Source organism: Physeter macrocephalus, chromosome 11 (assembly GCF_002837175.3).
Source record: "Physeter macrocephalus isolate SW-GA chromosome 11, ASM283717v5, whole genome shotgun sequence".
NCBI classification, from domain to species: Eukaryota; Metazoa; Chordata; class Mammalia; order Artiodactyla; family Physeteridae; genus Physeter; species Physeter macrocephalus.
Window position 1 is genome coordinate 10,761,672 of NC_041224.1, and position 24,479 is coordinate 10,786,150.

Sequence of the window (24,479 nt, forward strand, 5' to 3'; positions counted from 1 at the left end):
AGCACCCCCCTCAAATAAAAGTTAAAGGTTTGAGAGGTGAGGAGGACTTGTGTCCCGGTAGCAGGAGCAGGGCCTGTGTCAGCATCCAGAGAGAGGGAGAATGGAGAGGGGGGAGGCCAGGGCTGGGCTGGGCCTCACAGCCCAGCGCCTCAGTGGTGATTCTCCCAGGAAAGACCTGACGAGCTGCTGACATTTCTCTTAGAAGAATCAATGAATCTTTCTTTCCTTCTGCCTCCTCATTTGACCTTATTTTGTTCTGAAACAGAGAAGGAGGAAAGAAGGAACTGAACTGGTGGGATGGGATAAGGGGTAGGCAGAAGGCGGAGAGGAGGAGATGTCCGTCCGTGCTGTGGAGCCCACAGACCAGACCACAGGCCCCTGATCGGCGCCGGGGATGTGACTGTTTGCTGGCTGTGTAGTCTTATTTGTTTCTGCTTCTCATTTCAATCCTCGCCCTGGTGTAATAAGTCACCATCTTCCCAGACGTCGTGCCCGTACTGACAGGCAAATGTCACCCACATTTGACTGACGTCCATTGCCCCTGAATGCAGAAGTATGATTTACGAATCAGTTCTACTTGTTTATTTAAAGCCGTTCTTGTGTGTCTTATATATTTGTTGGTGGGATTACTTGCCCAATAGCTACTCCGGGGGCTTTCCCTTAATATTATAAAGCCAGGCTGTTCCTTCTCTTGTTCGCCAGGGCAAATGGGAGCTCTTCTTTCTCCTATTTTGCTTATGTTCCCCCTCCCCCCAAGACACATGCAGGAGATGTACTCGGAAACTTACAGGACTCTTTCTGTATCTTAGGAAAAGATCTTGCTCAGTACTTTTGTGAAAGCTGCTTGCTTTGAAGACTTTTGAAGGCATCTTGACAAGTACTTATTTCTCATGCATGTGGTACCTTTAAGTAAATGCAGCTTAGGTCAATGGCTGAATCTCCTGAAAGGTTTTGCTAGAATGGTAAACCTGTAAATAAGAGTTCTAGGTATACAGTCACCATTTGCAGCGTTAGTAATAAAGAACCAACCCTCCCCCACTTTTATGCGGCGGGCATGTTCATTTAAAATCATTGAGAAACGGCCTTTGGCTCTTCAAAGCCAAAGGAAACGTCTTATTTCATTTTGGAAGGCTGGTGAGGAAAACCGTAAGGTTAAAAAAAAAAAATCACATCTACCATCTGGAAAATTCTAGAGGGCTCTCCTTATGTTAAAAGTGGCATTTTGAAAAAAAAAACACCTGAAACGCTGATTGTGGGTGAGCCATTAGAGAAATACTGTCGAGCCAGCCACCCTCCTTTCAACCTTCAACTGCACCCTCCAACTGGGGCTGCAGGCCGCGGGGAAACAGGGGACGTAGGTGTGACTCTTGAGTGCTGAAGGCTACAGCACGTCTGTCTCACTCCCCACCCCCATCTGTCCAGCGAGAGCGCCGCCATCGGCTGGGCTCCGCAAGGGAGTGTTCAGAATCTCACTGTTCATCCATGTGCAGGGCGGGGGGGGGGCGGGAGAGGCCCTGTCCAGCGAGAGCGCCGCCATCGGCTGGGCTCCGCAAGGGAGTGTTCAGAATCTCACTGTTCATCCATGTGCAGGGCGGGGGGGGGGGCGGGAGAGGCCGAGGGGGGAGAAATCCCACATTGTCGGAGTAATGCCAAACTCCCTTTGAGTGGGATAAGCAGAGCAGATGCCGCGATGAGATGCCAACGCGGCTCCCCTTCCTCTGCGCCTTGGGTGCCTATAAATTGCTCCGGCGCGCGTTTGACAGCCTCCTCTTCTCCTGGCAGGTGGTGCCCAGGCAGAATTCTGCGTTCAGTCTCTCCCTCGCTCCGCTGCCGGCGGTGAGGCGCTCGCCGCTGCCCGCCCGCGTCTCCGCTCCGGCCCGGAGCCGCCCCGAGCCGCCGGGGCCCAGCGCCGCCGCTCCGCGCCCCCGGGGGGCGCCTGGCCTGAGCTCGCGCGGCCGGCGCGGGGCTCGGGGGACGCGCGTCTGCTAGAGTTCTGGTGGTTGCCGAGGAGGAGAAGAAGAAAAGCAAGCAAACAAACAAACAAAACAAAACAGGCAGGAGGAGGGCGATCCCAGCGAGCGAGAGGAGGCGGAAACAGGCAACTTCAGACGGAAAGTTGGTGCGAACTGGCGCAGTCGGCAAAGCCGGCCGAGTCGATCGCGGGCGGCGGCGGCAAAGTGCGAGCGGCCCCGGCGAGCGCCAGGGGCGGCGGCGGCTCTGCGCTCCCGGGGGCCGCGCCGGCGCCGGCGGCAGCCACAGGTGCGAGGGGGCTCGCGGGCGGCGAGAGGGCGCCCCGCGCACCCCACCCCCTGCCCGGGGACTTGCGCGCAAGTCGCCGGGCGTCCGAGCCCGCCGCCCAGCCGCAGCCTCGGCCGGGGGCAGCGGGAGCAGGCGAGAGCGCCCGGCGCGCGCCCGCCCGCCCGGGGGACCTGGGCTCGCAGGGGGCTGTTTTCGGCTCTGCGCAGGTCCCCGCCCAGCCTTCAACATTCTGTCCAAAAGCAGAGCAGAGGAGCGGCCCGCGCTGAGCCGGCTGGTGGGCAGCAGGAGGCGCCTGCTCTTCGCCGCCGGGGCGCTGGGGGTGGTGATGCTGCTCCTGCTGGTCGTCCTCATCCCCGTGCTGGTGAGCTCGGCCGGCACGTCGGCGCACTACGAGATGCTGGGCACCTGCCGCATGGTCTGCGACCCCTACGGGGGCACCAAGGCGCCCAGCACGGCCGCCACGCCCGACCGCGGCCTCATGCAGTCCCTGCCCACCTTCATCCAGGGCCCCCGAGGCGAGGCCGGCCGGCCCGGGAAGGCGGGCCCGCGGGGGCCCCCCGGCGAGCCCGGGCCGCCGGGCCCCGCGGGGCCCCCGGGCGAGAAGGGCGAGCCGGGCCGCCAAGGCCTGCCGGGCCCTCCCGGGGCGCCCGGCCTGAACGCGGCCGGGGCCATCAGCGCCGCCACCTACAGCACGGTGCCCAAGATCGCCTTCTACGCCGGCCTCAAGCGGCAGCACGAAGGCTACGAGGTGCTCAAGTTCGACGACGTGGTCACCAACCTGGGCAACCACTACGACCCCACCACGGGCAAGTTCACCTGCTCCATCCCGGGCATCTACTTCTTCACCTACCACGTCCTCATGCGCGGAGGGGATGGCACCAGCATGTGGGCCGATCTCTGCAAAAACAACCAGGTGAGCGCGGGCAGGCGGCGGGGAGGGCGGGGAGGGCGCGCGGGAAGGTGCAGGCGAGAGGGAGGAGGCCCCGGGCACGGGGGTGGGAGCCCGCGGAGGAAGGCGCGGCAGCCCCGCTCCCGCGAGCCGAGAGCGAGGGCCGACGCCGTTCCACCCCGGGAGGGCTGCGGCCGTACGCCAAAGAGCGCCCGGCGGCCTGGAGACGGGGGTTCCCGAGCCCGGGACCTGCGCCTGGTGCGCGCGACCCTCGAGGGGCGGAAGCCGGGGTTCGGTCCCCGGGACGGTTTGTGCACCGCGGGGAGCCCCGGAGCAGCGAGCGACCCCCGGCTGCGGGGTCCTCAGCCGTGCGGGGTCCCTGTCAGGCCCTGGCGGGGATGGGAGGGCTGGGGGAGCCAGGAGTGGGCGTGCCGGGGTGACAAACCCCCGGGGGAGAAAGACCGGGGCCCGAGGGAGGAAGAAGGGGCGCGAAGGAGTGAGTCCGAGCCGGGCGCGTCCAAGGCCCAGGCAGAACCACGGGGCCGGCGGTCGCAAGGTCCCTGCGGCGTCCCAGACCCGGGAAACTCACAGATAGTCAGATTCGAGATGCAAAAACTCTGCTTTAGATTTCAGCTGAAGAAGGGGGAGAGGTAGCGAGTGCTGCTAACAAAAGGAAAAGTTGACACTCTGGGTTTGTGCCATAAAGCACGCTCGCAGGCACAGAACCCAAACTCCTCTGGCTGGAGGAGGAGGGCGCACGGGCAGGTGGTCGGGAGGCCGGGCCGAAGAGCCCAGCCCCGGGGCTCTGGGCCTCAAGGCCAGCGAGCCCCAGGGCGCCTGCGTGAGGGTCTTTCCAACCCAGCCTTTCGCTCACAGGCGGCAGTGGCCTTGGCCTTGACTGTGAAATAGCCTCAGATCTGCCCTCGGCCAGAGGACCTGCCTGCTCTCCTGAGCCGAGACGGCCGGCGCTGCCACAAGGGCCACTGGTCTGCAGTGTTATGCTGGGGCCACTTCCCCGTTTGCTTGAGAAATTCGCGGTCATTGCAAAACCAAAGTGTGTCCCGTCTCTTCAGCGGGGAAGGAAAATAATGTTTGTAATTACCTCAAAGTGTAATCAGACCCTCTGCAAGCGCTGAATCAGCAGCCGCTGGGGGAAGCCTTGCAGCCTGCAGTCTGGGTTGAATGCTTGGGCTTCAACTTTGCTTATCGGGTGGTCCAGGGAGTGGGCCCCCTACCCTGCCGTGGCCAGCTGTGATTTTACAGGGGCTCTCCGGCTTCAGGTCACTTCTCGCTTGAATTCAGACCTTTCTAGCTATAACCCAGGTTTCTATTCAGCAATATGAAAGCAGAATGTATTCCGAAGTCCTAATTCACAGTGTCAGAATTCTTCCAAAGTGAAAGACAAATACCCTAAACGTATAAGACGAAGGACAAAATATCCTGTCCCTCCCCCTTCCTACCACCCCTCACTTCTAAAGGAATTCAGCAGTAAATAGCTTAAGGGACCCTAAGGTCACATAGAACAAAAAGGGGAAAAATGGCCACCAGGAGGCACTGACAGGGTTGTTTATTATAGTTATTATGCACGAAAATAGTATTAAGATAAACAAAAATCATTCACAGAGCAGTGGGTTAGTTATAGGTAAGTGGCTAAAAAGGCCATGACGCATTGTACCAAAATAGAGCTATTGTGTCACCCTAACAAAATGACTTGTGAGCAGCCCCTCAGCAGGCAGTGATGAGGCACCCATTTATTTACAAATTGGCTGTCTTCTGACTCAAAGGTTAGGTCTGGCAAATACTATCAGGCTGGAGAGATTGTTTTTAGAGGTATTAATTCAAACAGAATAAGATTCAAGTTTTATCAAGGTATAAAAACACACTTCTCTAAGTATCTGGAAATTGCAACTGCATGAAAAGCTGGGGAACAGCACATTTAAATTAGTTTAAATGTTGATGCTGAGGCCCCCAGGTAAAGATTCCAAGAAAACCATTCCATATATGTGTTCTATGTGCATTTCGTTTTCAAAATCATTTCATTGTTTGGAGTGTAGCTTGCTTCTTTGTATCATCCTAGCATGTACATTCTGTGAGGATGGGGGTGGGGGGAGAAAAAAAAAAAGGCACAACAGCTGACCTTAAAATGTATAATGCTTTTCATTGGCATTATTAAGCTGCCACTTCTAGAAAAGGTGAGCAACAAGTTATTCAGCAAAACAAATATAGTAGCAAACAATACATTGTCGAGTTCAGCATGGACTGTTTTGCAAAATGGTTATTACAGTATTACTGTTAAGGAATTCTAAATCTAGACTGGAACTGTTTTGTAAAGTCTGGTCTGCAGGCGTTGCAAATGAGAAATCTTTAAAAATCCTTTTTTAATTAATATTAAAGAAAGAGTTTATCCTTGATTTTCAATTTTGCTCTTGTCTGATCACTTCTTAGACGGCAGGCAGTTCCCCGCTCTGAGCTGACCTAATTTGTTTTCATAAAACAGAAACTCAGAGATCCAGGGTCAGCGTAATGTTCTATGGATTAAGTGGATTTGAGAAGCGCAAAAAAATTAAACTAAAAATGCAGTTCACTCTAGGATAGAGGAATGCCTCTGGACCATAACCACATGAGAACCATTTTATTTATGCTTTGTGTTTGAATGCAGGATCACAGATGGAAACATCAAAGGCCAGTAGATTAACCTGATGCGCCACTTAACCTTTTGTTTATGATTCCACAGAAGTACAATGAAAATGAAATTATGAGAGCATCAGTAGTAATTAATTAAATTAGCAAATGTTACCATAAATATTGTCTCTAAGGATAAACCCTCCCTAATAAGATAATGCTAAGGCAGCATAGCCTCTTACATCCTCACAAACACAGCACTAAAAAGACCACGGTTCTCATATTCCCCATAAAACCATCAACCTAAATTTAATCTTACCACGTCTAAAAAGCCCATGACAGCGCATATTAAAGGCAAAAGTTGGGCTCAGATAGCTTTCCATAGAGACTGGAAATATTTTTTTAAATGTTTGTATGCATTTTGCAGGAAACCTGAATAAAAAATATTGCTATTTGAATCCAATCACTATAATACCACTCTAATAAGCCACTCCAATAAAAACTAAAACTGGCTTAAGGTTAGAACTATAAAATAATTAAAGACTAGTTTTTACTCTAAGAATTTATTAGTTATGGCACCATTGAACATGACATATATTGGAAACAAGACAGTTTGTGGGCTGTTATTCATTTATTAGCAAGATTAATGAAATGTCAAATGAATTATCTTTTTAGGGGCTGTGAAACGTGCACTAAAGATCAGCAGAATCTAAATAGTTAACTTGTAAGATGGAAAGGTATTAGAGTACATTTAGGTAGAAATGGGTATATCGGGCTAAGGAAAGGATGCATCATACCGTCAGAGAAAATGCTGAAATCTGTGTACATTTAGGAACCTGAAAATAGCCTCCAGGGTGGATGCATTACTTTCCTCAATAGTCTGATGGCTTAAAGGAAGAATGGTTGGAAGTCACTGGGCTGGATACTACAGCTTGAAATTTCAAGTCCCATTATACCTTTAGAGTATGAGCAGGTGAGCAGGCATACTAAAATCGCGCAAAGTACACTGGAGTATGGCAGGTATTTAATTGGGAGAGTCTTATGGTTACAATCTTAGAGAATCACTTTCATTAAAAAGTAATCACACTGGCTTTATCCAACAAAGGAAGTGAAAACCATAAGGGTAACCTTCCAGTCTGTGGGATCATAATAATGCATTTGCAGGGTTTTGTGGTAACACCTACTGAATAAAAATGGTAACAATTTTGTGGGCTTGTGGTTATATCGCACAGAATAGTCTGGTTATTAATCATAGGTGAGAAGTATATCATAGACTGATAATTAATTAATATATTACTAATATAGCTAATTAGTATTTTATATTTTAATTTTTCTCACCCATTAAAAATCCACACATTAAAAAAAAAAAATCAGGTCCTAAGAGTACTATTCTCCTTGTAGATTTTTGTTCCCCGGGAACTAATGACTAGATGAAATTAATGAATCAAAGCATCCAACTCCTATAAACTAGTGATTAATTCCTAGGAAATAGTATGACATTAAATTGTATTATTACTTAATGGTCAAAACAGATGACCTCACTAAATTGGTGTATACATTTAAGTCAGCGCTTGTGAGCATAATTATATTTTGCTTTCATTTTATTAGTGTCAGCACAATGTTAAGCAATTCTGAATCTTTTAAGCCCTTTTCTCCTTTTGCTATATGATATCCAGGAATAAATTTTTAAAATACTACTCAAATTACTTTACAAGTTCAGCAGTGTCAAAGAGTCTTCTCCTTTTTTAACATTTCAGCATTAATGTGAGAACATACCACATGAAAATTTAATTTGAAAACCAATCATTTAAATTTTGAAAGAAAGGCATGGAAATTCTTGACTTATGTCTCATTTGCCAAGTGATGAAATCGCACATATTACACCCCAAGTCATGCATTATTACATAGTGCAGGTTTACAAAACCACTAAATCACTTGCTGTGTTATTCGGAGAAATATCATTACGGTGGAACAGATACAAGCCACAAAGTAGACGTTTTACTGAAATAAATCAAGTACAAGTCTGCCTATTGAAAAATTTTGTTTCCAAGTCGGAATCAAAATATAGCTAAACGGATATGAAGCCTAATTGGAGTTGAGGATGTGACAGAATGTCCATATTACTTGATATGGTGGGCAATTGGACTGTTTGCAAATGTCTGTCAGCTCACTAATGAGATCACAGGCTCAACCTGAGTGGATTAGAAGCAAATCTCCATCCTCAAAGCAAACCACACATTTAGAATCACCTCAACATAAAAGGGTATTCCATGAGCTCCTTCAAAAAAATTTAGAAATTTTAGAGACTTCAAATTATAGAAATGTAGTTCCTTCTATGACTTTTAGATGTGTTGAAATAAAATAGCTTATTTACGTACACACGTCACAATTAAGTGATAAAAAGGCACAGATAGAAAAAAGAACTCTGAAGACTTATAGACCAAAGATGTTTCAATGAGTTAAGCTTCGGGTACAGGGGCTTTTCCTTGAATTAGATTTCGAAAGCCCAAAATCAAAAGGATTTTTCTTTTTTTTCTTCCTGTATAGTAAGTAGAGTTACAGGAGGGGGATTTCTTTGAGTCTGTACGTGGATCTCAATTTTCTAATAATCATGGGGACCAGCAGAAGTTTGGATTGAACTTCTGTACTCAAACAGCTGGTTAGGATATTGCTGCTTGGCTTAAATTAAAATGCAAAAAGATGACCATTTCAAGAAGTGATTGGGCACAGAGTTACAAGGAATTAGAAAAAGTCAGGATTTAGGAGGAGAACAGAGTGGTATGCATTGTTTACAACATATAGTAAAAAGAAAAACAAAGACCGTTAGCGTCACCTCCACAAAAGCACTGTTTTCTCCTTTCCAATAACATAGTCGAAACTGTTACGAAGATATCCTCATAAAGCCCCAAGGCCAAGGTGGACTTGGCTGTGCTAAATTCAGTGCCATGGCAGCCAGTCTGCTTATGATGCTGTGTGAATGGCAAAAAAAAAAAAAAAAAAAGAAAAAGAAAGAAAGAAAAGAAAGCCTGAGAATTTTCTCTTACAAATTCTAATTCTTGTCTGTTTCACGCAGGTGCGTGCTAGCGCGATCGCCCAAGACGCTGATCAGAATTACGACTATGCGAGCAATAGTGTGGTTCTTCATTTGGAGCCAGGAGACGAAGTCTACATCAAATTAGATGGTGGGAAAGCCCACGGAGGAAACAACAACAAATACAGCACATTTTCTGGATTTATTATCTATGCTGACTGATCATGCAAAAACTAAGCTTATTACTCTGAGTTTGGACACTGGATTCGTATGGCTAACGTCAGTGAATCGAGGACCCCAGGGGATGCCAGATGCGGGGCACCTCAGCTGTTTGTATGTGGGGAATTCGAATGCTACCTGACTCACATCTGTGTACTCAGAAACATTATGTAAAAAAAAAAAATATTAAAAGCAAGATAAGCAGATGTTGATCCACTACCGCCAAAGCCAACACTCCTTTATTGTTAGTGTCCATGTGAATGAAGTCCTATATAGATCACAAATTTTTATAGAAAAATCTTAGACACTGAATTATTTCTTCAGTATATATGATACTTTGGTGTACTGTGATCTTGCTGCTTTTACCCATATGTCAGCTTTGGTTCTCGTGAGTTTACCTGCTTATTGTGATACTCGGGGTCCATTCATAGTGTGGGGAAGAATGATTTTTACCCTGCAGGAGGAGGTCTCATTGACATAATGCTGCTTGTCCCCAAAGAAATTCTTTGCCTTGTACTCCTGTTAACTTTAGAGCTAGACCTGGGAATGATTCGACTTTAAGCCTTAACCTGGAATTTTCTGGATTTGAGGGAATTCCCAAGCCTGTGATCATGTTTCACATTCTTTTTCTTAGGAATCTTCTTTCCTCTCTTTTCGGGTGATAGTCTTTAAAAGTAGAGAATGAACTTGTATCATAGGATTACCCTCTAAGTGTGTAACTGTGTAATTACGTATGGTATTTAGAAAATCCCCCTGTGTCCAGTTTGTCAATAGAATGCACTTAGGTTTACTTGGAGAGTCAGAGAAATGTATTCTTTGGTGTTAAATCAGACTGAGGCTTTTGCCTTCTTTGGAACAAAAGATTATTCATAACCCAATGCATATACGTTTAATTTGCACTGGTGCACGCGTCACCAAGGAGACACTAAGTAAGGCCTTCAAATAGTTACTACGAGTCGTGGCCTGAGGTTATTGCAAAATGAACAATTTCACATATAACCAATATGACAATAAAGTGTATATATTTTATACAAATACCTGCTACATATATGTATGTATGTGTACATATATATATGTTAGATGGAATATATATATGGCTTCAGACCGTAGCCACAATGGCTGCATAGCCCCAAAAATTTAATTTAAAGAAATGTACGTGTAGGCACACACACAAACGTGCATAAGTTATTTGACTTATTTTGGATTGAAATATATTTTGGAAGACAAAAATATATGGAGTAGCAAAATAATTTAGACGACTTCTAAGAGTTATCCAGAAAATTAAATTTTATTAGGTTAAAATGCCCCAGAAGTCATGTGTCTGTAAATTAGGTCTGTGGCTTCTTTATTACCGTATGCCAATCAATACTTTCACTGCATTCTGTGGCCGGCTGTTGCTGTTAGGACTGCAGAGATGAAGGAGCTGTCCTTTGCAGTGTTTATGAAATATATGCATTTGAATGAGCAGTGTTTTTCTTTTTTCTCAGGTGGACTGAATGAAGCTGACAGTAAAGTAGATTCTGAGAGTAGTGCAAATCCTTCCTCTCTGGTTAAAGTACACTGCCAAAAGCCATCTCTTTAATCTAAGAAAAAGATTTAAAATGCATGCTGATACATCCTAACTATCAGACAACTTCCACTATTACAATGAAAAATCTGTTCCACTCTCAGGTGCCTTTGAAGACTCTTTGAGAAGTAGATTTCAGAAACAGAGATTGAAAAATCTGCCTGTTTTACTGGAGAAGGACATTTGCATTTTTTCATTTAAAGGAATTAGTTTGTTCTGTCTGGCTCATTCCTCTTGGATACTTTCTGTTCTAATACACAGAAAGCTTGATCATCGTTGATCCACAGAAATATCTTTTATTTAGCCAACCTCAACTTTCCAAAAGAGTTATGCCTGGTGTTCCCATCTGAATGTGCTGTTTGCTTGGTTTAAATGCCTTGGTCTGAGTAACTCTCATGATTTATATGATTAAAAACATGTAAGCCCGTTTATCAAGAATAAGGACTAATTCTATTTGGCCTTTCTAATATGTAAGATAACTCATAAAGGAATTGCAGTGGATTTTATTTCCATTTAACAGTATGTATTTATCAAAAAGGAATTAGCAGTAAGGGTTTGGAGATTTTTTTTTTTTTAGGTACCAAATCATAGTAAAGGATTCAACCAAAAGATTAGTTTATAAACAGCAGAACACATCAACTAAGAGTTTTAAGAAGGCTTTATTTACACAGAACATCAGGGCTGGGTGTCTTTTAAAGAGTTGGCTCTAGAATCAGACTGTCACTTCTAAGAGATCTGACATTTTCTTCAGATAAGTAAGCATTATTTTCTCTGTTCAGGCCCAAGGAAAGACAAATGAAAGGTAAAGGAAATAAAGGGAATATATATAAGGCAAACATTCCTCTTTTTTTTTTTTGCATTCTATATTATTAATTAATTAAATTGTGGCCTTTGTTATTATAAATGTAATGATTCATTAAACTATATTATGTAATATATTTTGACTTTCATGATTGAATTTTTATAATTGAGTACTCTGTTATGTGTTCATGTCCCCTTGTACAAATTTTTCAAAACACAACAAAATTTATAGGAGAACTGGATACCAGAAAGCCACAGGCAACAAAACTGATTTATTATCAGTATATATAGATAGGTGAACGGCATATAATTAACCTTCCACAATATTTTTACCATTGTGAATTGGTAATTATATTACAGTATCCTTTGAAAAAAGTCTCACAATTTAACTTCCCTTGCTGCAGAAGCTATTTTGAAGTGCCATATTATTCATTAAGCATTAATTAAAGAACAGCAGGATAATTAGTAGAATCATCAATATTACAAGAAACATTGGATAGCTCCAAAAAGGGGTAATTTAACTAGAAACACTTTAAATTTTCTCATGGAGTGCTGGTGATAGATTAAGAAAACAAAACAAAAGGAAGCAAAACTCCACTAAGGGGACGTAGACTGTAAATCATTGTTTGGATATGGGTCCTTTTGTCTTTATTTTGTTAAGGAAAAACAATAGGGCTTAATTAGGCTCAGTAACTCCCTAAAGGTACAGATGTAATAGCCAGTTTCTGAGAAGGCAAAAGTCTTCTAATTCTCGTAAGAAGGAAATGCTCTGTCAGTCCAATGTAGCTCTGATTAATATCTCACAGTGGGTTTGAAATCACTGTCTGTTGCCTGCAAGCTTTATACTCAAGGTATGAATTCAGAACCACCAGCCTATTTGAAAGTTAGCCATTGCTTGGGGTTCTCTATCAGTATCTTATCAAGTGCAGCCTCAGTTATACCTCTAAACAACATTTTAGGAACAATGTTGGTAAGTATATGAGAATAGCCGTGACCTCCGTATTTCGTCAGCCGATGCTTCGTATGTATGTCATGTGCCATCAGAATTCGATCTTCATAGCCCTCATCCACCAGAAGACGTACCCTGTGAAAAACGTTAACTCATTATATGGCATCCGTCTCACGTTTACAATTTTCATGGTGCTTTAAACTTTTTACTCATAAACCTATTGTGTTGTCATAAAGATACCATCTTCCCGTGCGGCACGTGTCCTGGGAGACCCTTAATAAATATTGTGTGGTGATGATAAAGATATCACCGCGTCCTAGTAGGAACGTGATCCTTATTCCCTGCACACAGAACTTCCTAGCTTGTGATATTTATGACGATGCCTGGCAATCCTGCATTAAAGACAGCTTCTAATAGGATGTGCCGGTTTGAATAAATGGCCACTTTAGCATTTTATTAAATAACTTTATTCTGGATTTGTACCCAGCTCTCCATTCTAAAATGCCTCGCTTAGTCGACCCGTTTTTCAGATTTCATTCTCTCTGTCTCTCCTTTTTCTCCTAGCAAATAAAATCAATGACTGTTTGTGATTAAAATAGGGAAACAGGGCTTTCCTGGTGGCGCAGTGGTTGAGGGTCCGCCTGCCGATGCAGGGGACGCGGGTTCGTGCCCCGCCTGCCGATGCAGGGGACGCGGGTTCGCGCCCCGTCCGGGAAGATCCCACGTGCCGCGGAGCGGCTGGGCCCGTGAGCCGTGGCCGCTGGGCCTGCGCGTCCGGAGCCTGTGCTCCGCAACGGGAGAGGCCACGACAGTGAGAGGCCGGCGTACCGCAAAAAATAAAATAAAATAAAATAAAATAAAAATAGGGAAACAAAAGGAATATTCGTACAAGTAAAACATTCTGAGAGTAAAATCATTTGGTTTGAAAATGAAGGGCATATGATGAGCTTGATAGTTATTTTTTTAAATTAATTTTATTGAAGTATAGTTGGTTTACAATGTTGTGTTAATTTCTGTGGTACAGCAAAGTGACCCCATTATACATATATATATTCTTTTCCATTATGGTTTATTACAGGGTATTGAATATAGTTCCCTGGGCTATATAGTAGGACCTTGTTGTTGATCCATCCTGTATATAGCAGTTTGCATCTACTAACCCCAAACTCCCAGCCCATCCCTCCCCCACGCCCCTCCCCCTTGGCAACCACAAGTCTGTTCTCTATGTCTGTGAGTCTGTTTCCGTTTTGTAGATAGGTTCATTTGTGTCATATTTTAGATTGCTAGTCATTTTTAAAAGGTCAGTTACGGTCCCTCAGCACTAGTCCTTTGGAAGCCGATGGGAATTTTGACTTAGTAGTAGTCTGGGAGCATTGGATTAAATTGGCCAATAAAAATTTACTCTTTCTTCCTTCCATTTCATTAAGATTGCTATAAAGAATGAGCTGTTCCTTTAAATTTATAGTCAGTTGACTACAGAATGGCTTCCTGCCTATTGTCTAAACATCTAATCCTCTTGGCTTTGTTAAGTGCTGTAATCTGTAATGTGAGTCGGTCACCTCCTGACAGCCACCGTCTGTATAGGTCTGGACCCTGGGCAGTGTCTGCCGTGACTTCCATGGGTTCTGATGGCAGGAGATGCAGCTTGGAGACCATGGCTGTTCTCTGGCATTTTCTGTCTTGTCTTGTCGATCCCTAGATTTCCAAATGGATCTAGATGGATGGGCAGCGCCTTCCGCCAAGAGCTAATTATTTGAAAGGTATCTTTTTTGTTTCAATAGCATTTCTTGGCGTTCTAGTGCATGAGTCATATTTAATAACTACTACAGCAAGCAAAATGTGGGCCACTACATCAAAAAACTCGAGCACAGGGCTTCCCTGGTGGTGCAGTGGTTGAGAGTCCGCCTGCCGATGCAGGGGACGCGGTGTCGTGCCCCGGTCCGGGAGGACCCCACGTGCCGCGGAGCGGCTGGGCCCGTGAGCCGTGGCCGCTGAGCCTGCGCGTCCGGAGCCTGTGCTCCGCAACGGGAGAGGCCACACCAGTGAGAGGCCCGCGTACCGCAAAAAACAAAACAAAAACAAAACAAAACAAAAAAAAAACAAAAAAACTTGAGCACAAAGCCTTGCCCTCTGAGAACATACATTTTAAAAGAAATTATACTTAAAGATTAGATCTTACATTTGCAGGCCAAAGGAATGCCAGAAAAGAGCCAAGCTGGGTGTTTTGTCTAGAAATCTGCATTCACATCACACGTACCTCGTGTGTCCTAAGAGTACTTAGAGTGCTATAGCTGTGCCACCATCATTATTTGCTTCTTTCTTTCTTTATTTTTATTGAAGTATAGTTGATGTACAATAGTATACGTTACAGACGTACAGTATAGTGATTCACAAGTTTTAAAGTTTATACTCCATTTATAGTTATTATAAAATATTGGCTATATTCACTATGTTGTACAATATATCCTTGTAGCTTATTTCATACATAATAGTTTATACCTCTTAATCCCCTACCTCTGAATTCCCTATATCCCTACCTACCCCTATATAGGGGTAGGGCATTATCTGCCTCTTTAAAATTTGTATAATGTCCTAAAGTCCTGATCTGAAGTTACTTTTGGAACGAACTCTCTTTAAGGGAATTATTTAAGGCAGTTATATGATCGTTTATGAAAAAAAGAGAAAGATTTGACAGATGCATGCACAGTGCTGAAACTTAGTGTGACAAACGTTGATTGGCAACTGAAAAGGAGTATCACCTTACAGGAAATTTTAGGGTACACTTTCCCCTGTATATTTTCTGAGCATTTCTCAACATTTTTGTCTCTTTTCCTTGTCTGAGAAAAAGAGATATCTTATTACTACAGAGGCACATTTGTGTAAACAAATTCCTGTAAGAGGCCTGTGTCATATCCTGAAGCACAAGGTCACTGAATTGTTCAGTAGTAAGGAAAGATACTCATTTCAAAATGGGAACCCTTAGAACTCATTAAGTCAAGAATCTGGAGACTAGTTATCTCATGAGAAAGAGAATGTTCTGGCTCTAGAAACATAATTATATCCTGACTATTAAGAAAACTGCCTGGTCGGTCACTCCTAAAATAAGAGATCGTCTCACATGCTGCGCCATTGTGTAGAAGAACAGTATTTAGAGAGAGACCGCCAGAAGGAAAGAACCACTACAGATGAGAAGACAAAAAATCACAGTAATTATAGAAATACAAATGAGTTAGTGTTTTGCAAACAAATATTAGAGAGAGACTACAAAGTGTGAAAAGGCAGAGATATAATAAGATTGAGAAATGGAGCATAAGATTGAAAACAGGTGTTAGACACAGAATTTCTGGTGCTGGAAACCAGAGGTAGGCAGAAGCGTGCTTCTCTGTTCTTGCACTTCAAAGCTTTAAGATTACTGAGGCTCAGACAAGGACTGCTGATTAATGATGAAAATCAGGTGCCCAGGAGGTAGGGACAAGGGGATACACACACAACCCAAAAGTCATTTAGTAATTACCGTGAGCTGTACTTGAGTCCAGGGACTTAATGCATGGTTTTAATTTACAAAGATTAAGGATGCATACATACACAGATACATAGATATACACAAACACACATGCACATATATATACTTTATGATGTATTTCCATACATCTAGAATATTTACATTTAGCTCAATGAAAGCTCATATCCCCATAGGCCTCCCTCTGCAGATTCCCTCTTTTATTCCAGGTCTAGGAGTGTCATGGAAAGCACAGGGGTGGAGAAGATACAGCTCACTGCCATAAACGGGCTTAGAGAGACAAAGCAGGTCCTGGGAGCAAACTTGCTATTTCCAAGATGAATTGTAAAACGTGTGTTGAGGGCATTCATCAGGAAATCATGGTTCTGAGGTCATGAAAGATGAGAAAGGTCTACACAGCACCCCATTTTACATTCCAGAGAATATTCACCTCTGAGTATGGTCCAAGCTAGTAGGGCTCTTAGGAAACCTGTTTGCCTGTATTGAGTGGTACTCCTGGGCGAGGAAATTAAAATCATCAAACAAAACCAACCAACCAACCAATAAATCCGTTTATCAAAGAACTGGTTTGAGTAGTAGGAAAAAAAAAAAAAAAAGCCCTAGCGATTCTGGTCAGAACAGTCAAAGCAGTTTGCTCATGTAGAGCTGAGTGTCTCCATATTTATATACAGAACTACTGTAACATCAATCAGCTCTCTCCGATGATATTAAACTTGCAGCCTCTTTTACTGTTAATAAGCTCCTCAAGGAGGTGTGCCAGTACACAGGGACAGTAGAAGGCCTCATGTAAAGATCGACTTCCCGGGGGAAAGACCCTAAGGCTCTCTCAGCTGTGGCCACTGGCTCAAGACCTCCCCCTCAAACCCAGTGTACACGTGTTCACCTCCTGCTACTTGCGCCTCACGGTTTCTGGACATCACTTCTCTGCTCCAGTTTGGCTTTCTCCCATTCCAACCAGCTTTCTACAGTCAGAACCCCGTTGTGCTCCTTGTCATCATGGAGAACTACTTCCACTCAACCTTCCTTTTCCCACTCTGACCAGGAGTTCCATCCTTCTACTTTTTCGCTCACCTTCTCCCACTATCTGTATTCACCCACTTGCTTCAAGCATCCAGGGATTTTCCCCTGCTGTGTTATCCCTGGACATCTCTCCATCTCTCTCTACACTTTCTTCCCTCCAGCTTGGACCTCGTGACCCTCATCTCAACCCCTCCGTGGTCCCCCCAATATCAACCACGTTTTTCAGACAGAATCCCAGCCCTCAAGCTCTCTGTCTCTATCTTCTACTCACAAAACTTCTTTGGTCCTCCTACCAAGACACAAAACATTTTTTAGGAAAGTAATCACCAATAGGCACTCGTGCAGTCATGATCTCTGGCCTCCACTGGGTCTTCCACACAAGAGTATCTCTCTCATTCATTCACCATCCACTCCCTGCCTTTATCCTCCTCTACAAGGCCCCGCCCTGAATCCATTCCTTCCTTCTCAGGAGATGACCATGTCTCCTTCACAGGCACTCTGGAGATCACACGGGACCATCTGTCCTCAGTTTCCTGTTCCTCTCAGAAAAACACTGTCCTGCACTCACTCCATTACCTGCCTCACCTGCTCTCACCTCCATGGAGAAAGTATACTTCCTTTCAACCAACTTCCTATTTGCTGCCCAGATTCCATCTCTTTGTCTCCTAAGGAGCCTTCCTCTATACCTCTTACCTGTCCAGATTTTTTTTTAGGTTAACATTGACTGACCACTTCCATAGTCTACCCCAGACACTCAGCTAAAAACCGCATATTTTATTTCATATAAATTCTATAATAACCCTGTAGATTAGGCACCACTTCCCCGGATTCATTCTCTCTGTCTCCTAACAAAACCTTCCTTTGGTCCTGTCTGGACTTCTAGCTCCAGCCCTCCAGCCCTGCTTCCCTTTACTATCAAGCTTCTTGAAAGAGTAGCCTCTGTCCTCTTCGTCACCTTCTACTCGTTCCTCGAGCCTTTTCTGCCAAGACTGCACTTATTGACTGAAATTAAAACTTCCTGGGCTTCCCTGGTGGCGCAGTGGTTAAGAATCCATCTGCCAATGCAGGGGACACGGGTTCGAGCCCTGGTCCAGGAAGATGTCACATGCCACCAAGCAACTAAGCCCGTGCGCCACAACTACTGAGCCTGCGCTCTAGAGCCCACGAGCCACAACTACTGAAGCCCACGCGCCTAGAGCCTGTGCTCCGCAGCAAGAGAAGCCACCCCAACGAGAAGCCCGCACACCACAACAAAGAGTAGCCCCTGCTCGCCGCAACTAGAGAAAGCCCGCGCGCAGCAAAGAAGACCCAACGCAGCCAAAAATAAAATAAAAAAAAAAAAAAAAACTTCCTGATTGTGAAATCCAATGGATACTTTTCAGTCTTTATCTCACTTGATATCTGCCACCTATTACAAGTGTTCAAGCCCTTCTGCTTTAAGTATTCTTCTCCAACAACTTTCATAACAATGCGTTTCCCTGATATTCTTAACGCTTTGACAGTTTCTCAACCTGTCTCTGGGGGTCTGTTCCTGAGTGGTCACCAGGGCTCTGTCCTCATTCTCTTCTCTGAGTGATCTCATTCATTCCCATGCTTCCATGGGAATGTCACACGCAAGCCAACAACGTCTAGATTTATGTCCAAGTCTCTGTCCTGAGCTTCGCACCCTTATCCCAGGGCCCCACCAGATAGCAACACGATATTCCCAAGATAAAGTCATCCTGTCAATCCCAAATCTATTTCTCCTCCCGCATTCCCTAACTTGGTGCATTCAGTCCTCATATCACCATGTAACCAAGACAAACCAGGTAGCATCCAGCCTTGACTCCGGAAATTTTCCACTTGGATGCAGAGAATGACTTGTACAACTATTTGCTTTCACCCCCAAAATATTGGACAATTCTGAGAGGTTGGATTTTATATAATGTTTGACTTTTAGACATTATACTTATAGCCTGTAAGTTGCAGTCACCTCTTTAGTGAATATTTTTAGTAAAGCATTTCAAAAATGCATTATAGGAGGTTAGGACCTCAGGTGTGGTCAACCTGAGAAAGAAGCAGCTTACTTCGTTAAGAATAAAAAGAGGGAAATGTCTTTTGTTCTTTTATTGTCAGAGCAGAGATCGAGTATTGCCCGTATTTCTTATCAGCTGCCCATCTGCACTGAACTTCTAAGGCTTCGCCAAGCTTTTGCCTACTTAGGCTGATTCATTTTCTCCTCCAAATAATATATAGAGATTTGCCTTCCTGAAACAGCATTGATATATTTTTGTCTGCAAGTCCCTGGTTCTGCCTGCTTACTGTTTTCTGAATCTTTGCTAATACCCACCCAGATAAGAAAATCCAAAAGAGATGGTAAAAGGAAATACCATGAGATATTTCATCATGTTTACCTTTTAATTCTTTTATTATCATTCGGCATGTCAATATCCGGGTTGAATTGATAATGGAAAAGTTCAGTACCAAAGAGATCATATTCCAAGTAACAGCCAAGTTGAGCAAACTCCAGTAGTTCCCTCTTGTCAAGGAGAGTCCTAGAGACAATAAGACAGACATATTGTTAGTCTTAAGAGCATATTTTCCAGGTACTTCCCTGGTGGCCCAGGGGTTAAGACTCCAAGCTTCCAAATGCAGGGACGCCAATTTGATCCCTGGTCGGGGAACTAAGACCCCCACATGCCACGTGGTGTGGCTAAAAACAAACAAAAAAACAAGAGCATATTTTTCACATACACAGATTCAAAGTTTTAAGCACACCATGTACTGGAATGTAGTTGAAATCAAGTAAAAGAACTTTTGAGTTGGCTTTTATGATGTGACTGACTATAAAATAGTTCAATTTGTTACCAGAAATTAGGGAAAATTCCCATCCAAAAGGGAGTTTTCCCATCTCAAGGACTTGGGAACTATAGACATTTTAATTATGCTGCCATCTCCAAAACAATTTTGTAATTCTTTTTCAGAATGGTCTTCAGGATATGCTCCGTATTCCTTTGAAAATCCTTAGTGGGACTGCTGTGAACTGTGGAAACTGTCAGAGGAAATTTGGAATCAGGGCTGGAGAATTAGGTGAGTAAATACTGATCTGGATAAAACAGGGAGCCAAGGTAAGGTAACAGGGCGATTTTCTTGTGAAGATCGTAAAGCTGTTCTAAAATTAATTCCAAAGCATATGTGACTATCATTGCAATTTTTTTTTTAAAAAGGAGGGGCAGTACTCCTACAGATATTTATGTTCTGATGTGTTTATTTTTTAAACGGAATTTATTATTTTATGATAATTTTATGGCTATCTTCTCACTTCAGTAGAGATCATAGTAAAAACATCACTCTTTGTAAGACTATGTAAATGAATGGGAAAAGGAGAGAAATATAGGATGAGCGCAGGCTACAGACAGAAGAGTCGAGTTTGGAACAAGAGTAGATACTCTCAAGAAATTGAGGCTTTTAACAAGTAAAAAGGATGCCTAAAATTAACCCCCAAAATGCCATCGTAGAGATTCAAGCACAGAGAGAAATAGGAAAGAAAGAAAGAAAAAATCCTACCAGGAGGCAATATGGAAAAAATGTGAAGGAAAAAATACACCTCATTAAACATTGTGTGAAGGGAGAGTGAAGGACCTAGAGGAAGGACGTGATTGTTTGGGATCCAAAATGGGCTTGGAGAGGAGTTGCAACGTCAGAAAATCCTTGTCTTATTAGGGTTTTATCCATTCTGATATCCTATTACTTTGGCAATATGCCAGGATGCAAGGATTAAAGCACTATTGTATGTCTATAAATCTGCTTTCTAAGAGGTCAGAAGTGTTTTCAAAGCCTCTCTTCCAAACCCTAGGAGGACCAGTTAAGCCTCTGTGTCCGAGTGTGAGAGGATTCTGCTGTCCTGGGCTGCTGCCGGGAAGTTGCCTCTTGACTTTCACTCTGAGCCGTCATATCGTAGCTGGCTCCTTTTTATTCTCTTCACCAATTTAGCGTAACTTAGAGTTCACCATGTTGTTTTAGGAAGGGAAGCTAAAAAAAATCTTTCCTTTATGCTATAAAATGCACATTAGCTCTGTGCTACCTTCTATTAATACCACTCCTTTTCTATCTTCTTACCATGGAGACCATTTTTGCTTCCAAAATTACGAGGCTAAAAGAATATGTGTTTTACTATAGTAAACATATTCTGTTTTCCCCAAAGACCCATGCTTAAAAATGAAATATACACAATTAAAATAACATAAGGGGGAAGAGATAAGTTTAGTATTTTTTTCCTTTTCTAAAATTTTTTATTATTTTTGTCTGTGTTGGGTCTTCGTTGCTGCGCGCGGGCTTTCTCTAGTTGTGGCGAGCAGGGGCTACTCTTCATTGAGGTGCGCGGGCTTCTCATTGCAGTGGCTTCTCTTTGTTGCAGAGCACGGGCTCTAGGGCGCACGGACTTCAGTAGTTGCAGCATGTAGGCTCAGTAGTTGTGGCTCGTGGGCTCTAGAGCGCGGGCTCAGTAGTTGTGGCGCACGGGGCTTAGTTGCTCCGTGGCATGTGGGATCGTCCCGGACCAGGGCTCGAACCTGTGTCCCCTGCATTGGCAGGTGATTCTTAACCACTGCACTACTAGGGAAGTCCCACTGCTACGTATTTTATCCTCAAAGGACATTTTCCAGAATTACATTGACTTTGTGTGCACATCGTGTTTTTTAATTTTTTTTTTGAAATGTAGTTCCCTCCCCACAGTACCCTCAAAAACTGCACTTGAAAAATGGAAGTTATCCAAAAAAGTAAGAAAGGATTACTTTGTGGAGGTCTTCAGTCAGTAGCTCAAAGCATAACGACATATAATAGACAGGATTTGACCATTACAGTTATTTTGGATATTTCTAATGATATAGTCAGAGGAGGAGAAGGAACTATATTAATTGTGACCATTGCTTACTTTCTTACTAGGAGCCTGATGTTGCTCTAAGCATCTTACAAATATTAAGTGGCATATATTAAGGGTCTTCTATAATGAGGTCCTCTCTCCTGAAGTTCAGACTTACACACCTAATTGCTTGCCATCTCTACTTGGATGTCTAATAGGCAACTCAAGCTTAACATGCCTTGAACTAAACCCCTCAAGTCCTGCCCCAAACCAGCTGCTCCAACTAAGTTGATGGCAACTCCATCCATCCAGTGCTCAGGCCAAAAATCTTGGAGCTTTCTCCTCTTTCTTCCTCTGAATCACTCTACATCTATCCCATCAAGATAGACTTTTGGTTTGACTTTCAAAATAGGACCAGAATCCAAATATGTCACCACCTCCCCTGCCACCCTCCTGGTCCAAAACACCATATTCTCTTGCAGGATCCCTGCAATAGATTCCCAAGTACTCTCCCTACTTCTCTACCTTTGCTCTGTTCCAGTCTATTCCAATACAGCAACCAAAACCTAGCTACACACCTAAGTCAGATCAGGTCTCCCCTCTGCTCACAACCCACCAATGGCTCCCCATTTCCCTCCGAGAAAAAGCCAGGGTCTTACAGTGGCCCACGAGGCCCTGAATGATCTTCCTGGATGTGGCCTTCCAAAAACCTCATCTCAGAGAGGGATGGGGAATGTAGGCATCCAGATCTCCAGATGTCAATTATATATAAATCCTGCCTGTATTGGAAATGTTATCGGAAGAATGGCACCGTAGGCAGAGATCACTTTCTAGAGGAAGATGAACATGTTCAATAAGATTCATCTACCCATGTAAGTTTCAAATGTAATCCCTGGGAATTCTTACCCTGTAGAACAGCACATAGAAAGGAGTGTGTCTTTGAGGGAAATGGTCCCGCTGTAAAACACTCTTAAAGATTTCACAGTCATTTGTAGGCTCAGAAGATTTCAGAAAAGAAGCAATAAAGCTGATATTTTGACCATCAGGAGAATGCAGTTTAAAAAGGAGGCAGACAAATTTGCTGTCATTAAAAAGCCAGGATAAGTATACATATATACACACACACATACATATACATATTTACACATACATATATGTATGTACCTACATATTATTTTTATTAGTGACATTTGATGATGTGACACACCCTAGATAACTGAACATTAGTGTGAAGGCAACTAAGATATGAGTGCACTTAAATTCTCCCTATTGAAGGAGGAAACATAGTATAAAATCCATGGGAAAAAGTAGGTCAATGATCAGGCATACTTTTCAGAAGACAGCCCTGAAAATAAAATGAGTTTGGTATTAGATATTAATGAGGCCGTAGGATGGAGAAGGAGGTGAAGCAAGAAAATAAAACAGTAATCCTCAGGCAATAAAAACGGCCCTATCTCATTTAATCCTTACAAAAACTACATGAGAAAAGTATGATCATCCCCATTTTATAGATGAGGAAACTAAGGCTCAGAAAAGCTTGTAAGTCTCAACTTCCCAAAAGAGGAAGTGGTAAATAAATGCGAATTGCGTTCATCTTCAGAAGCCATGTTCTTAGACCCTGCTGCCCCTTTTGTGATGACAGCATTCACCCGCCTCAGCTGCTCCATTCCTTACGTCAGCACTTACCTATGGAGAAATACACCCCATCACAAAAGCATCTCGCCTTGCACCGTGAATGTCTAACAAGGTGACTTAACTACATTAAACTGACATTCAGCTGGATGACTTCCAGGGGCTGTCAAGGTGCTACTGAAGTTGCATTTATGCATGTGACTTTTTTTTCACTTGGAGAAAGGATTGACCCCAGATGTCAAAATGGTACCAGGGAAAAATGTACTCTGCTTGACGTCTGTCAGAAGAGGATTAAACGGAGGTCCTGCCCCTCAATGATCTCATAGCACTTCTTATAAGAGCGAAGGTGTCAACCGCAGCCAGTTTTCCTCATTCCATATTCTATATCCATGAATAATTATATTCTTTCTTATTCCAGTCTTCCCCAGCCTTTAAGGTGTATATCTTTCACCTCTTGCCCTAAATAGTCAGTGAGGTGACTGTGAGATGCAGAAGGGCTACTGCATTTCACACTGGAGAAAGTCCCTTCTTCCAGGTGAATGAAGTTGATTGCAATGTCATTTGTAAAATATCCTGAGATTTCCCAAGAGGAAGATGAGATGTTTGAATCAAGTATTTGTTCTTGTTATTCATATTATATCATTTCTTCTGTTGCATGTTTGACACTTTTGCTCTTCAACCAGTAAACAGATTCTCTCTGTGTAGGGAACGGGCTTATATTTATGACAAATATATTGCTATTAACTAAGAAAATGGTTCTCTAATGCCATTTGGCTAGCTTCATTTTCACAATATGGTTATCACCTACATACCTGTTTTAAGGCCAGTACTAAAACGCAAGACAGTTGATTCTGTTTTTCAAACCTCTTTATATTCCAAATCTGATCCAAGAGCTGAGGGGTGTAGTTTAATGTCAAAATGCACTCTGAGTGGGAACAAGGAAGTCTGCGTGAAGAGATAATTTAGACAAGGATCTTTGCGCTCTCTGGGAAGCAAGAACTAAGAAGCAGAGGAAAGGATATAACACGTGGTGTAATCAAGATGATGACATGGGCTTCCCTGGTGGCGCAGTGGTTGAGGGTCCGCCTGCCGATGCAGGTGACACGGGTTCGTGCCCCGGTCCGGGAGGA

The 24,479-nt window shown here is 43.7% G+C and overlaps 2 protein-coding genes across 5 annotated transcripts in view; one reads left to right on the plus strand and one right to left on the minus strand.

Annotated features, from left to right (window-relative positions):
• The first annotated feature begins 2,566 nt into the window (after window positions 1-2,566).
• On the plus strand, window positions 2,567-10,230 carry C1QL3 (complement C1q like 3). The gene is made up of 2 exons (XM_024116416.2): window positions 2,567-3,172; window positions 8,844-10,230. The coding sequence occupies exons 1-2, from the start codon at window positions 2,585-2,587 to the stop codon at window positions 9,021-9,023; spliced, it is 768 nt and encodes a 255-aa protein (XP_023972184.1). The 5' UTR covers window positions 2,567-2,584; the 3' UTR covers window positions 9,024-10,230.
• A 1,411-nt stretch (window positions 10,231-11,641) lies between these two features.
• Window positions 11,642-24,479, minus strand: part of PTER (phosphotriesterase related) — a 67,974-nt gene continuing 55,136 nt past the window's right edge. For all 4 annotated transcript variants that reach the window (XM_007118502.4, XM_028495774.2, XM_028495775.2 and 1 more), the window contains 2 exons: window positions 19,271-19,411; window positions 11,642-12,472 (listed from right to left, as the gene is read on the minus strand). In XM_007118502.4, the coding sequence (XP_007118564.1) occupies window positions 12,262-12,472; window positions 19,271-19,411 (352 nt within the window). In that variant the 3' untranslated portion in view covers window positions 11,642-12,261. The remainder of the gene's footprint in view (window positions 12,473-19,270; window positions 19,412-24,479) is intronic.